Raw genomic sequence first — 15,209 nt, forward strand, 5'->3', positions numbered from 1 at the left:
CACAGTTTCAAAACAGCATCTAATAATAATATGTAGGACTGTCACAAGCCATTTACATGATGAAACCAGGCACAACCACCACTTTATATATCAGTACAGTTTGATTCTACATAGAAACATATGACATTGTAGAAGCTACCTTCAGAGTACATCTACATCTGGAAGATAATCAGAAACAGCTATTGTACATCAACTTCCCACTTTACTGTGAAACAGTTCTGAAAAATAAAACCACCAAAAAAACCCACCCAACCCTCAAAACCTTATCTAAGAGATGCTGAAGTAAGGTATGCAACCAGATGTCTTTCCTTTTAAGCCCAGTTCTAATCCCAGGCTGCACTACTGAGCAGGCAGCATCCTGCAGTCTCTGCTGGCCTCTCTCGTCCTTAACAGGGCTACTCCCCTACGCATCCTGCCTCTCACTCCAGTCTCTTGGTCACTTGACTTTTCCCAGAAGAAAGCTAAATTATAGTGCCAAACCCCAAACAGCCAAGAATGTTCTCTTGCAGGACCTTGTCATGTACCTCTATCAACTACTCTAGTAGAAACACATTAATAACAGCCTTACTACTACTATCTTAGAAATTTATCTGCACCTTGAAAGTATAATTTTCTAAGCTTAAACCTCAACCCATTGGACACGTATTTGCAAGGACATGTAAAGGCTTTTTCTTTTTGGTAACAGACAGGAATTATTTCCATCCAAAAACCTTATTTCAAAATGTGCTTCCCTCATATGAAGTTTTGAAATTTGAAGTCTGAGCATTACTCCTAAGTGCTAGTATTATGGAAGTTTCAGCTGTACTATGCCCCAAAAGCAAGCACAGTGAGAATGTAGCATCTGTTCTGACATACTACTTAAGAGAAATTAAGAATACATACTCAGGCCTGTATATCGGCAGCCAGTAAACTAATCTTCCTCCCATCACCAGATATTCTGCTGCAAACTTCAACAGGTCAAAAAAGATGTCACTTAGATGGTAATTGGATGAAACGAAGATGTGATTGTCTGCGCTAAACAAAAAAATTACAAGTGTAAACATAAAAGCACACGTAAAACCTGCATTTTTAATAAAAAATAAAAAAACAAAACCACGACCTAAACCAAAAAAACCCCCAAACCACAAAACAGCACTATGTGACACTTTCAAAACTACATAGGACAATCTAGGAGTACAACTTCTACTAAGAGGAATGTGACTTCCTCAATTCCCTTACTGGCTCTTTAGACTATCATCTTTAGTACTTGTGGAAGTCAAAGAATCACAGGCATGTTGAGAACAGTCATTTTGCACATCTTTAAGGGCAGTTTAGAGTAAAAGGCAGAAGACAAGGAAGGCCAGGCAGTGGAGAAGCTATGTGTTATCACTGAAGAAAAAGGAGCAGTGGAAATCCAAGAGAGGTGGTTACGGTAAAATAGAGGTATTGCTTTTTAGACTGATTTTGCAGCTTCAGCTTACAGCTGAAGAGAACTTTCTGAGAATCAGAAACACAAGGTAATGGTGACTCACGGAGACAAGAAATAGGATTTGCAATCTCAACACATGCAAATTATAAGCAGGGAGAACAAAAACAAGGGGATTTTGGGAAGTAACACACTAGTTTTCAAACAGAACAAAAAGGTCTTTTCTTCTTTAATTAATATTACTATCTTTCTTTTTAACTGCTGACAGCCAACCAAGAAATAATAAAGACTCTAAAACTATAACTGGATTTCCATTAAGACATTTATATTCTACAACAGACAAGACAGCTTACCTACCTTCTTTCAGCTGACTTAACTGTTTCCTTTTGTGAACCTGTTCTGCGAGTAGCTTCTCTGATACCATATGGTGCTATACAAAGCAAGTGTACAATGCAGAGATGAGAACCTCACCCTTTGTCTAAATAACATACAATTACATTATATATACAACAGTGCATAAACTGTGGCTTATACAAAGTCAAAAAACCCGAAAGATTTTACCAAGTAAAAGTCAGTAAAGGTAACTTCTTCAAGATCTATTAGGTTTCTTGCTCCAAAAGGTTACTTTAAAACTGTTTCACAGAAAGCCCTTCAGCTGTCAGAGGCTTCTAGCAGCCTAGACATTTGCTACACTACAAAGGACAATGCTTTTCTGTTTTCTTTATTAAAGGATATTCCTTACATTTCCATCATGTGACAAATAATCCCATCCACTTTTTTTTGACAGATGCAAACATCTCCCCTGTAGCACCCAGCTAAGCTTTTTCAAAATTAAATTGTACCTGCTGGAATTTCTTGCGAACACATTACACAAATGGTAGTTTTCACAAGAACAGATAAGAAGAGCCAGAGATGGCTTTTTCTCATACATTTTTGCACTGTTCTACTAGTGTAACATACTTATTTCATGTTCAACATACCTGGTTTCGTGAGACTTGTTTCAGCATCATGGAAATACCACACAACCATTTTGCTAACAGAGCAGTTATGGCACAACTTGCGAACTCAGTTCTAAGTCATATTAATATTCTACATCATCTTATTGCCAAATAGGCCAAATCAAAGTTAGCAGGCAACCCACAAAGAAAAGTCACACTCCCTATTCCTAATTAATATTTGTATGTTGCTGTAAGAGCCAGCACTAGAGATCAGAAATTGCAGTATCAACGTATTTTATTTATTCGCTTAGCTTCTACTCCCTCTCATGCATGACCAACTGTGTTAAGTCAAAGGTTCCTACAAGAGCAGAGGATCCTTTCAAACCGCTAGTGTTTCTAGTAGTTAAGTGTATCAGAAATGCATTAAAATTTCTCTTTGGAAGCATTCCAATAAGCACTTAACATAAGTCTCCACAAGTCCATCAGAGCTGCATGGCAGACTCCAGAGTGTTGCAGATCAGGTCCTAACAGCAACATGGGCCATTCGGATAAGAAGTCTCTGTGCACCAGTAAAATTATGCCTTTACTGAATGAGACTTCTTTGAAGGATGAGTTTCAGCCACATGGATTTCTACTAGCAAACATAACATTCTCTCCATGGAGGAAAGTATTATCACCAGCTTTGTTACACATCTGTAACTATCCTTAAAACAAATGCAGAGATGTCAAATGCAGATCAAATTACCACAGTGCTGCTCTCAATGGTCGTCTTCTGAGATATAGAAACTGCACACCTGAGCACTTATGAAGACATTAAATCAATGTACATAGGCATAGACATAGGCAATAATCTTTTAGTCATCGCTATTAGGCAACAAAAAACATTAACAAACTTACGATCTGTAATGATTGCATCAAACAGCATCCCTTTTCGCCATATTGGTCTCGAAGAATCAGAAACTAGTGCATCAAGGTAATATTTCTCTAAACCGTACTGTCGGAGATTAGCTCTGATATTTTCATCTGGACCTCTCCATTTCTGGTTCTTTCTGCTTGCTTTGCCTGGGAAGGGTAGGGCATGGAACGGGAAAAAAAAGCATACTTAACAACAAACTACTTTATAGGAAAAAACTTTCATACACTCTATCATGTAATTTAAAGGAAATGAAATAAATGTTACATACAAAACCAGAGCTTATCCCCTGACTTATTCTACTCACTGTCTTAAGTGTTTGTGATAAACTTCACAAGTAGCAAGGAATAATGAAAATCTGTGAGCAAAGTTCTGCTGCACCATCTGCATAGGGTGTCACAGAACACATTTTATAAAAATGTTGGTTTGTAAGATGTTCTCACTATCTGTCAGACATAATCCTGTCCAATAAATCAGATATAATTTGCACGGAAATTTTCAGAGAAGTAAGAATGGGATTAGACTTCCTGGGTCAGGTTACAAGAAGCTTCCTACATCACAGGCTAAGAAAGCACACAGCTGTTATAATTATTATTTGGAACTTTGTTTTGGTTTTCATTACTCCTTCTATTAAATATTTCCTGCCTAAAAATAAGAGAATAGCTTAGCTAGGATACATGTAAATTGGTCAACAAAAATAAGCATGACCAAATAAATCCCGTGAAGATTAATGATGCTTTAAAGTACACTAAGTATCATCTGCTACCACCAGTATTCTTAAATTCCAGAGAGTAAGATTTCAGTGGCTTAGAAATATATAACATACCTAATCCATGGATTGTGTTGAAATCTATATCAGTACCACACACATATGCTCCGAAGTGTGCTGAGGATATGAGAAGGCCACCTATAAAGGGGAGAAAAGGCGGAAAGTATGAACTGCCATCATAAATTTTATCAGTGTTAGGATTTTTTGCTCAGGAACTTCAGCAGTTTACACCAGTAGCACACTAGACCCAAAGCTAGACCCAAGAACTACCAAGCAGTTAGAATCACTACGCAACTATAATCAGAGATAGTAACACCAAGTCCCTTGCCTGCTGTATATGATCTTCCTTATCTAGCTATGCCCTATGTCACTCTCTATCTCTGGAGACTGTTCTTAGGAGGGTTTTTTTCTGTATTTCAAGGCAATAAAGATCCTTTAATCATTACATGAACCAAACTTTTCAAATCTACTTTGCGAGGAGCAGAATTTCAAATTGTTGGCAAACAAATTGAAAAATCATCACCAAACAAATCACAATTCTACCATTTCTGTTCTCAAAGTCAGTTTCCTTAACTGTGTCTAAAATCAAACTCTTGTATAATGTGGCCATTCCCCGAGTAAGCGGCAGTAGAGTATCTTCAATGTAAACAGCAATATCAAAAATTTCTGTAATTGTTTTGCAGTATGAAAGCTATATACAGATGCATTTTTTCTGTATGCTGCCTATTTTGTCAGTACATTTATTAGTGTACTCATCTTGCAATAAAAGGAATTCCTTTAATCATTATATTGTGATCTGCTTTGCTAATTGAAAAAATACTACCAAAAAAGAATGTGTGATATCCCCTTGAAACTGGGCAACGGTTGAATAGCCCATAGGAAAGGGTAAATGACATTATCTTTTTAACAGCTTCAAAAAAAAAAAATGAACAGCAGAAGATAACCAAAGAGCTGTGTTCTCGAGTTGTTAAAAAGCAGGTATGTAGCTAACAGAATGGTTTAAAACTGAACATTGACTGAGAACAAGGCTGTGAACCCCACACGACTGATGTCAACTGCTTAAGGATGCAGACAGCCCTGCTAAAATAAAGGGGTGATCGCTGCAGGACGAAGAGTTGACCAGCACAGGCAACACTGTGCAAGCTGGCTGTGCAGGTGACACCAGCTCTCCTATTCACTGGTAGCACAGAGAGGAGATCTCAAGTGGCTGCACTGCCCCGCACCACCCACTCAGCACTGACAAATCCCTAACATGCCCTGTGTGCACAGGCTGAAGATCCCACCTCAGGGCACTAGAAAACTCCTACATCATATGCTAATGATCTCTACCAAAACTGAAGGTGAGGGAGAAAAAAAAAAAAAAAAATTCCTCTGCTTTTTCTTGTGAAATGGATCAGGGAAAAGCAAGGTTACTCACCCCAGAGGAGTCACCCATTTCCCTTCTCGGCTGCAATCCCTCAGAACAGATGGGCAGTACCTCCAGAGGGTCAAGACAAATTTAGCTAGCCCTGACCCCAAGTATGGCATACCACCCAGTCCTATAAAAAAAGTAAGAAGAAAGTACTTTGCCCATCTAAGAATGTTTTTAATCACAGGGAAAAAAGTTAGGAAAACATGAACTTACAGCTTTTAATATATCTCAGCTGGCACTAGTTCAATTCTGTTCACACAGAAGGTGCACGAATACTTAAACACTCTAATATGGCCAGCCCTTTGACCTACTATATCAAACTGATGTATACAAAGGGTTAATCAGAGAATCATTGTGACCCCAATGACTATTAGCAGAATGATGATGGCACAGAACTTTATGCTTTTCTATGGTACACTATTTCCCCCACCTCTTCAGCATAGATGAGGGTCTAGTCATGCCACTACCCTCCAGAATGTTAAAAAATTCCTGTCATTTGCAATTACATAGTATCACTAATCGGCAAAAGGGAAAGCAGGGACAAACATCTTCCAAAGGTACAAACAAGCTCACTGAGATAACCCAAACTGACTGTCTAGGGGGAAGTATAAAGTATTCAGGTGAAAGTCTTCATTTATTCTTCCAGAAACCTCCAGGCTTCCTTCTGCCCAACTTTGAGGAAAGAGTATCTAAACAGTTTATGTAAATTACATTTTACAACTCAGAACTAATCCTGGCCATTCCAATTCTGCTTTACAAAAAAGGGGAATCAAGTCTCCTAAACCAGCCTCGTCAAAAGCATTTTTTATCCCAAGGACAAATTCTAATTGCCCACTCTTACATGAATGTGAAAGACTTGTGATTCGACTCATCCAGCAAAAATTTGTTTCCAACAAGCAAGCACCACTTTGCTAGGCTGTTCTAATTCGGTATTATTTACCTCTGGAGCTTAAAAAAAGAGTAAGAAACCAATCCAGGTATTAAAGTTGCACCAGTAATGAAATCTAAACTGAAGTTTCTTCCAAATCGTCCTCAGATCCTGAATATATGTTCTTTCCATTAGCTCAAACTTACTGCATCACTCTCAACTTTGAGCTACCTCCCAAAATTCCAGTGGCAGGGCACTGTTGCACTGAATCTTGAAAACCCTCTAAAGGACCTCAAGAGACAATTGAAATTCCTGGGGTTTCTTTCTGCTGATTAGGATCCTAGCCTGGACGTCTGCAGTCACTAAGAATGAACTTTATCATATGAAATTTCTTTTCTTAAGGTCGAATTCAAAGAAGGATGGCTTGAAAGTAGGTGCAAAAGCCACTGTTCGGTTGTTTAGTCATAAATACACTTTACCGACAAATGGCATGCCACCCAAGTATCTCCAGTGTCCCTATGTACCTTTAATCTCAATCTTGTGTGTTAAAGATGTCTAGTGCAATAAAACCGCAAAAATTGCAATTCAAATCATTAGGCAATTTGGGGACAATTTTGCATGTTACCTCTTGACCTGAAACATGACTTAACATTTATCTTTAATTTCTAGAGCTTCACCACTTCTGTGATTTTTCTTCCTCTGACTTTATTCTTCCTTTTTTTAATTGAATTTTCACTCCCAAGAGAATGAATGGTATCGGAATTTTTTGTGATTTAGGTTTAGCAGATTTTGTAAAAAGACACAAAACTATAGACACAGGAAAGAAATAAACAAGTTAGAGACAAAGTAGAGTAATTTCCTCAGCTTTTCAAAGAGTACTACCCATCTGCAAGGAACACAAGCAACAAGGAAGAGGAGGAAATTTCATAGGACATTATTATGCACACAAAAAATCAGATCATACATGAACAAAAATTTAATACAAAAACGTACAGTTCACTGAAGCCGTGTTTCTGAAAATATTATATCCCTGGTTTGTTTTCTATGGTACAGAGAAGTCACATGCCAATAAGAATCTGTCTTACTAGTGACCCTGTAGTGTTGACTTCTCTCTCCCTAACTTCTCTTCAGTGATTTCTGTAATAAATTCTCTTCATCTTCCCATAATGTAAGTATTTTTAATTGTATGCATCTCACACATGGTCTTCTTAATCAAAGCTGAGCAAAATCCAGGTCAGAAACTGTTATGCTTTTCAAAAAACTGCTATAGGTAGCTTAACACAAGATACTCTTGTATGATTAAATGACACAACCTGACACAATAGATCTTCTATTTCACCTCCAAAACAGCTGAGTTTCCCTTAAGCACATCTCTGCTACACAGTAATATGTGGAATTAAAGCTCCCCCTCCTGGCTTAACTAAGAAAAGTTCAGCTGAAGGAGAACGCATGGTGCAAATAAAATTACCCTGATGACAAGGTGTGACTACAAGGAACCGATCACTGTTGAATGCTATGACCTGACTATCGCTGTGTTGCATTATATGCCCAGAAGTGCCCTCAGCACTCTTCTAATCAGCTAAAAAAATGCTGCTCCTTGTAACATTCTGAAAGTGGCTGCAGGAAGCGCTCTAGCCAAATTTCAGTTCTTAAGTCACTTTGGATCTTAAGCAGTCCATGACACACAGGAACTGGTGTTTAAGCAATGTTAAAAAAAATAACACAGGGAAGACAGACGTGTCAGAAGTGTACGACAAACTGTTTATATCTTCTGAAGCTGGTCTCCTTCCCCAAAAAACCCTTTCAAGTTAACAAAACAGTCATTTCACAATCACAATTTTGCTTCTGGTATTATCTCAAGAATCAGTTGAGCACCAGAAGCTGCTGCACCAGGTGAAAGCATGGTGCTGGCAGTAACAGAACCTCCCAGTTTCTCCCACCAGTAGAGAAAAAAAAATAATATATATATACCTGTTCCAACAAAGGGATCATATACGACATCATTGGGTTTTACTCTCCCATGGTTTGCCATAATGAAAGAAAGGCAGGCATCCATGCTTGTATTTCCAATAAAGTGTCTTTTTTTTATACTGTAGGACTCTATAAGTTCTCTTTGACCATCTGCAATCTGTTGAAACATTCAAAATCACTGTCAGGTCTTAGATACAAGATATAAGCTGACAGGCTAAAACTTGCTTAAGTCACACCATCCAATAAGCAGGTAACTCTTCATTTCATAACACATCACCTTGCTTACTGCCACCTGAAAACACAACAGACTTCTTTCCAAGCAACAGACATATCAGTTGAACACCTAGATAAATTCTTCAAGACACAGGTCAAAAATATGTAAATAATTTAAAGAGAAAATTCTTCTGAAGAAACAACAATTAGAGCAACTTTGCTATTATTCTAGATATCAGAAAAACAGTTCCTGGCAATTCAGAGTTAAAAGAGTTTCAAAATTACAAGTAGGAATGCACTTTAACACACAAGTGCATACACACATGCACATGCTTACGGTCTTACAGAATTTTCATCTTCACTGGCATTTCTGTCATGCTCAAAATGTAAATTTAGGATAGCATTGATACATTAGAATTTACTAGAAAAACAAACAAAGACCAAATGCTAACATTTTTACATCAAACTTCCAAAATATGTTGAAGACTACCAAAGCAATCTGGAAGCAAACATGTTCAAAAACTCTATTCCCCAGCTCTGGTCAACATCAGTCTTACCGGGTAAACAAAATATACTTGCCTATTTTTTTCAGGTTGGTTTACTCATTTTCAAACACTTCAGGAATCCAGCACAGATGGGACAACAGCTGCAATGTTTTGCAGTATTGCCACATCGCCCGGGGTGCTTTCACATTCATCACAGCCATGGAGAATACTCACAGGTGCCAATAGATCACTTGGCCCTCTAAATTCTCTGTACCCAATCCCCTGACCATAGCTGTACAACCTCAGCAGTGGTTGTACAACCTTCCAGCTGCACTTGACTCAAGACATTTCAAGCACATATTCCTATCAGTGGCTGGTGTAATTCTGGAAGATGTCCTTTGGGGAGCCACTTTTTCGCCACAAAAAAATAAAAGACCAGATTTCCTCAGGATATCCTAATAACGCAGCAGGTTTGGAGTGCATACACTCAAGGACATTTGTAGTAAAGACCCCAGATTACAAGCTCCAGAGAGTTTTTGAATGGGGTTCCTACTGTAGAGCACGGCACCGTCAGCATCCCCTCAGTGGGCTGGGCCTGCTGATGTCCAAAGCCTCAGGGATCAATCTGGACCTTTCTGTGGAAGTGCCTGTCAGGGTGACTTAAGCACGTACAGATTGCTCCAGTGAGGCTGATGCAACACAGCAGGGCCATGAGCCATCTACAGTTCCTGTAAACATTTTTCAGTTTTTGAAACAAGCTGCTGGTGCTTTTAGCTCCATCTGCGCCCACAACCACCACAGCTGTGTGGTTTCCTCAGTGGAGGGCAAGATAAGGTGTGTTCCCAGATACAACTTCAATTTTTCCCACCTCTAAATTGCTCAGTTAACCTGTTTTTTTTCTAGTCACAATAAGGACTTTGAAGACTTGCATCAGTGTATTATGCAGTGAAAGATTCATCCATAATTATATTGTCTGTTTCTATTAAAACATAACACAGTTTTTTACATTTAAAATTGAAGAACACTCTCTTGAAAATACAAGCTCATAAGAACTGAAGCAAGTGTACTCACATACCCATCTACCAAAATACAGATGAAAGGGCTCTTCTGGAACATTATTAGGGTCCATTCCATAATCTTCCAAAATCCAGAAGATGTGTTCTGGATTCTTTAAATTGACTTTTCCTTTGAATGGCAGAAACTCAAGGGCCTATACAATAAAGAAGAACAGAATCAAAAAAAGGTCAAATTTTTTAAATACATACCCAACAATAAAATTACAATAAAAATGAAATAAATAAAAAACCACACCAAAAAACAAACGACAATTCCACTTGAGAAATGATAGTTTAGTACTAAGAGTATATTCTCAATTTCCTCTGGATTTCTGAAATGTCTTTCTTGTAAATAAAGATAGCCCAAATAATTAAAGATTAGAAATCAGGAACCATAACATTTTTTATTAACTGAACAAAACTCAACTTTAGAGGAAACGAACTGTGCACGTTAATTGTGCAATTTTCAAGTTATAAAAACAACACTGATGATGAACAATGGGATTTAAAATTTTAGCGATGTGCAGCTACACCAATTTACATACTCAGCATTATTTCATGTACACAAAAAATCAAACAAATGGGAAAGGGTAGCTACTATTAATACAGACAATTTCAGCCTTGGTAAACGAAGTAAATAGAATAAATAGCTGCTAAAATAGAATGTGAAAGAGCAAAAATTAACAGTAATTTAGAAAAAAATCCTAATTAAAATACTGATACAGTTAGGAGGAGACGAGAAGTGCAGACAAGAGCCTAAGGACAGACAGGAAATCAGCACACAATCCACAGCTTGCAAATGAAGTAATTTGTTTCATGTTCTGCAACAATAAATGCCTAATATGGAGATCAATTAACAGATTTTCCAAAAACCTAGCACCTAACTCTAGCCACTTGAATCTTACAGGTTTGGGCAATAAGCTAGTTTCCCCAGCACACTGGGCTGAAATCAGCCATGATATTTCTTTGACTTTGTAAATGCCTTATATGGTCTGTTAGAAAAAAACAACCACAAAGTCATGAATTTTGAGGGAACATTAATTCAGACACAAAGATCTCATTTAGAGCTGATAAGAGATAAGCTGTAATCTGCTTTAAGATCTTCAGGAAACCCAAACTTAAATACACTGATAGCATGCAATAAGAACAACATGAATAAATTAAATCAAAGATTTCTCAAAAGTCTACTTACATCTATCTTTTTTATTTTCTGTGCCTGAGTCAGTGTTTTATTAAATGTATGAATATGTACTTTGTAAGTAGAGTCCGACTGTAGATACGGAAGCTGAAAAAAAGGCAAAGATACTTTCATTAGTACAGCCACAGTGCTATTCAGTGTGATTAAGTAACCATATTATCCAGACTTTACATGCATACCATCTTGTCCATTGGATAGTTCTTCAAAGTTGCATAGAGTTCCCCCACAGATCTTCCATGACCCCACAGTTCAAATATAGACCTGAAATCACAACATTTTTGAGACTGCAGTCACGGGGGGGGGGGGGGGGGGGGGGGGGGGAGGGGAAATGCCTTACATATTTAGTCCTTTTGCTTCATGGAGCACTGAAGTGCAGTATTTAACTCTTAGCACATGCTTAAATTTTGTCCTTAACAGGGACACACTTATTTTTAATCCTAAACAAATATTTTGATGATGCTTTTTTATACTAAAAGGTAAATTTCAGTCTTAGTACCTTTGGATATCACCAGACCTTCTTCTGACACACAGTGATACTAGTAAATGAGACAAAATTAATTTGATGGGGTAAGCGAAGGCTGAAAAAGGTCAAGAACAGACCTTCAAAGTGTTACATTGCCCTGGAGTAACACAAACCATGAAACTGCAACATCCTACGTATAATGACCTCATCAGAGGTTCTGTCCCATTTTAAGATGTAGTTATGATGTTTGACGTTTTCAGATGTTAAAACATTACGCTGTCTTCTTACACTCTTGTGTGTCCATTTGTTTCCATATTGCTAGCTTTAAGAAAAGCATTGACTTGGAAGATCAGAGAACCAACGCCCCTGTAAGGAAGGCACACCACCACATCACAAGCCTTTCCCCCAGCATTCAAGTATCCCAAACGAGTGGCCTTTCCATATCAAAGAAAAAAAATCCTTTTAGTAAGGGAATCCTAGTGTCACTGCATATCTGCATATATTTTTAGACACTTGCAATGCACTGTAAACACAGTCTTTAAGGATAAGTAGTGCCATGTGGTACCTTTTCAAAGATGAATCGTGAAGGAAAATCTTCAAAACGTTAACCGGTTTAGCTCACTCAAACAAAAATAAGAGAGAACTACATTTTACTAAGTGACAATAGCAGACACCTAGGCCCAGCAGTAAGCTATTTTATTAAAGTACTCCTTTGCCGCATAAATTATTTAACGCTTCATTTCTAACCTGCATTTACCCAGAAAAAAACATACATGTTTGAAGTGTCTAATTTTTTTCCTAAAGCTTTCGATTCATCTACTGTGATAATTTAAGCTTTATTTATCGATGGAGCAATGAAAATGCTACCAGCATAGGCTGTACTAGAGAGAACCAAATATTCATCTTTGAATTTTATTCAACTGTTGGAGAAGCTCTTATAACACCTTCAGGCCCACTTCTTAATTTTACATTTACATATGTATTGGAAAAAAAAAACACAAAACGGTAGGGAGATTTTATTTAGATAAATGTATGCTTCAAAGCTTTTAATATTGATAGCAGTGCAATGGAGACACTCCAGCAATCTTACTCTAAAACTAACGTAACTCCCCACAAACAGAAATTGGCTGGGAAAAATCCATGGGCCAGTTAGGTTTTTGACATACAAGCATACATTAGCTGAGAGAGCATGGCGTATGGAACATCCGCAAGCAGTTTTGTCATGTTTTACTTCATTAGTTGTCCAGAGCTGCTTTTGGAAGTGCAGTACAGCTTATCTCCATTGGAAACACACTGTCATTAAGGACAATTCTGTATACACGGGGCTTCTTTAGGCAAGAGTGGACAGCCCAAGTCACTGTAAGGTGGAACTGAAAACCTGACACAACAAACACTCAACAGGGACCATGCAACACCCTGCAGAGGCACCCAGACTCTGAACAAGACAGCACAGACACCACAAATTTATTATGGTCAGAGCACCACACCACAGCTATGCTGCTTCTCAACCTGAACCATACCCCTGAGGTACCTCTGAAGCCTCGCTGGAAAGCATGTTATTCAGACACCCCTAAAAAGGACAAAAGCAGCTGGAACAATAACTCCCTGGCATATTCCTGTGCTCTTGAATTTTCTAGAGGGACCTCTACTGCAATGGTCTGGGCTGAGGGCTCAGATAACAGCACTAGGAGGGTGACACAATCTTTCCCTTCCAAATTTGATTTTCAGTTTTTACATATCACTGCGTTTATCTTTTAATTCCATACACATTTTAAAACAAGCTACTAACTAAACGTTATTCAAGGCGACTAAAATATCAGTGACACCACAAGACAAGCACTAGCTCTGAAGTAAAGAACACCAACTCAAGACCCCACGCTGATCGTACACTAAAGAGGATGTGCATGCTACATAATTAGTCCTACAGGCTCCAGTAATGCCTCCTCAATTCTAGAGGCAATCAGAGACTATTTATTTTAATACTCCATACAAAATTACTATTTGCCACAATACAGAACAATTTTCCACTGCCTATGTTATCATTTACAATATTTTCCACCTCTTACTTTGCACATACTGTCCGTTTCATTAGTCCCCTTGCCATCTCTTCTGAAGGAATATTGAGAATCCAAAATGGAGACTGAAATAAAGAGAAGATAAGTGATGCACATACCAAGTTGGACGATGTCTCATGGATTACAGAACTACACAATACTGTTCTACAAAAACAGAACATGTATTGCTGAAGATTAAAAAAAGATAGATTTGTGAATTGTACAGAGAACATGAGGATAAAACTGTATACTCAGCTTGAATGGCTGAGAAATTTTATTAGGTATTCCATTTTCCCACTATATGTTTGACTTGGTAAAACATTATTATTTGTTTATGCTTCTCTAGATTTTTCATCTTCTAAAGATTCAAAACACTATGAAACACACAAGTAGTAACTAAAACCCTGTAACATTCTCTGACTAAGCATTGAGATCAGAATTGTACAGCTTCCTAGCTTTGCTCTTCTAGATACACTTTCCATTGATTTAGAGGCAAACACCAAATTCAGACTGCTGCTGAATGTTTTGTGTTTCGGCTGTTCTGAAAAGAAAGGAGAGCCTCTCAGTAGATGGCACTGTTTCTTTTCACACTGTTATAGGATGACATCCCAAGGTGCATTTTGTGCATCTTTTACTCAGTTCCAAGTCTACTGAAACTGAAGTGCTCGTTTTTGGAAGATTCCTTATTTTCCTAAGAAACTTCAAAATTTATTCAGCTACCCACATTAAATAAAAATGCTATTTAAAAAACATACTCGTATACCATACATGCATTCAAGTAAAATATTTGATCCTCACTTACATTTACACGAATTTCCTGCTCACTGCTGAATTGTCCACCATAAAGCGAGAGCAAAGATGTTATTTCCTAAAGAGAAAATATAAAGGTCAAGCTTTAGAAGCATTAACTAATGTTTTAAAGAAACATTAAAAAAAAAAAAAAGCAGCATATCATAAATTCTAATGCAGATGGTGACCTCCATAGGAATTACCAACAAAATGTCAGAGACAGCAACAGAAGAAAGAATAACGTTTATTACTGACTTACTGTGGGAATCAACAGCGAAGCATTCTTGAAGTAGTTGTGTGGACAGGGCAGAGATTCACAATTAAATTCAGCTTGTACATACTGTTCATGAACTCAAAAAAATTAGACCTCCCTGATATAAAAGCAGCTGATCACCTTTCTCAGAGTTCAGTTGCAAAGGAATGAGCTATGGTTAGGTTATGAAAAGTTTTATAGTATACAACACAGTAAGATTAAGTTAGGCAAATTTCAGTAATCAAATAGCACAATTTTGCACTTTCTCTTTCATCAAAATCTTTACTGTTCTATCCTACACTCTCACAATGTTATTCCTCCTACAGTACTATTCTAACTACTCTTAAGCTATTTTTCTAATTCATGTAAAAGCAATGTTTCACTAGCAACACGGACTCAGGGCTAGGCCCAGAACTGAGCATCA

The 15,209-nt window shown here is 37.7% G+C and overlaps 1 protein-coding gene across 5 annotated transcripts in view; it reads right to left on the minus strand.

Annotated features, from left to right (window-relative positions):
• The window catches only part of TRMT11 (tRNA methyltransferase 11 homolog), a 29,459-nt gene that overhangs the window by 10,666 nt on the left and 3,584 nt on the right, over window positions 1–15,209 (minus strand). For 4 of the 5 annotated variants that reach the window (XM_040597275.1, XM_040597274.1, XM_040597276.1 and 1 more), the window contains exons 2-11: window positions 14,546–14,611; window positions 13,756–13,829; window positions 11,406–11,487; window positions 11,221–11,313; window positions 10,049–10,183; window positions 8,276–8,432; window positions 4,083–4,163; window positions 3,241–3,405; window positions 1,763–1,835; window positions 883–1,014 (exon numbers count right to left, since the gene is read on the minus strand). In XM_040597275.1, coding sequence (XP_040453209.1) covers window positions 883–1,014; window positions 1,763–1,835; window positions 3,241–3,405; window positions 4,083–4,163; window positions 8,276–8,432; window positions 10,049–10,183; window positions 11,221–11,313; window positions 11,406–11,487; window positions 13,756–13,793 — 956 coding nt within the window. In that variant the 5' untranslated portion in view covers window positions 13,794–13,829; window positions 14,546–14,611. Of the gene's footprint in view, window positions 1–882; window positions 1,015–1,762; window positions 1,836–3,240; window positions 3,406–4,082; window positions 4,164–8,275; window positions 8,433–10,048; window positions 10,184–11,220; window positions 11,314–11,405; window positions 11,488–13,755; window positions 13,830–14,545; window positions 14,612–14,791; window positions 15,204–15,209 lie in introns of those variants that run through there. The other variant, XM_040597277.1, reaches the window with a different exon arrangement.

Source organism: Falco naumanni, chromosome 6, assembly GCF_017639655.2.
Source record: "Falco naumanni isolate bFalNau1 chromosome 6, bFalNau1.pat, whole genome shotgun sequence".
NCBI lineage: Eukaryota > Metazoa > Chordata > Aves > Falconiformes > Falconidae > Falco > Falco naumanni.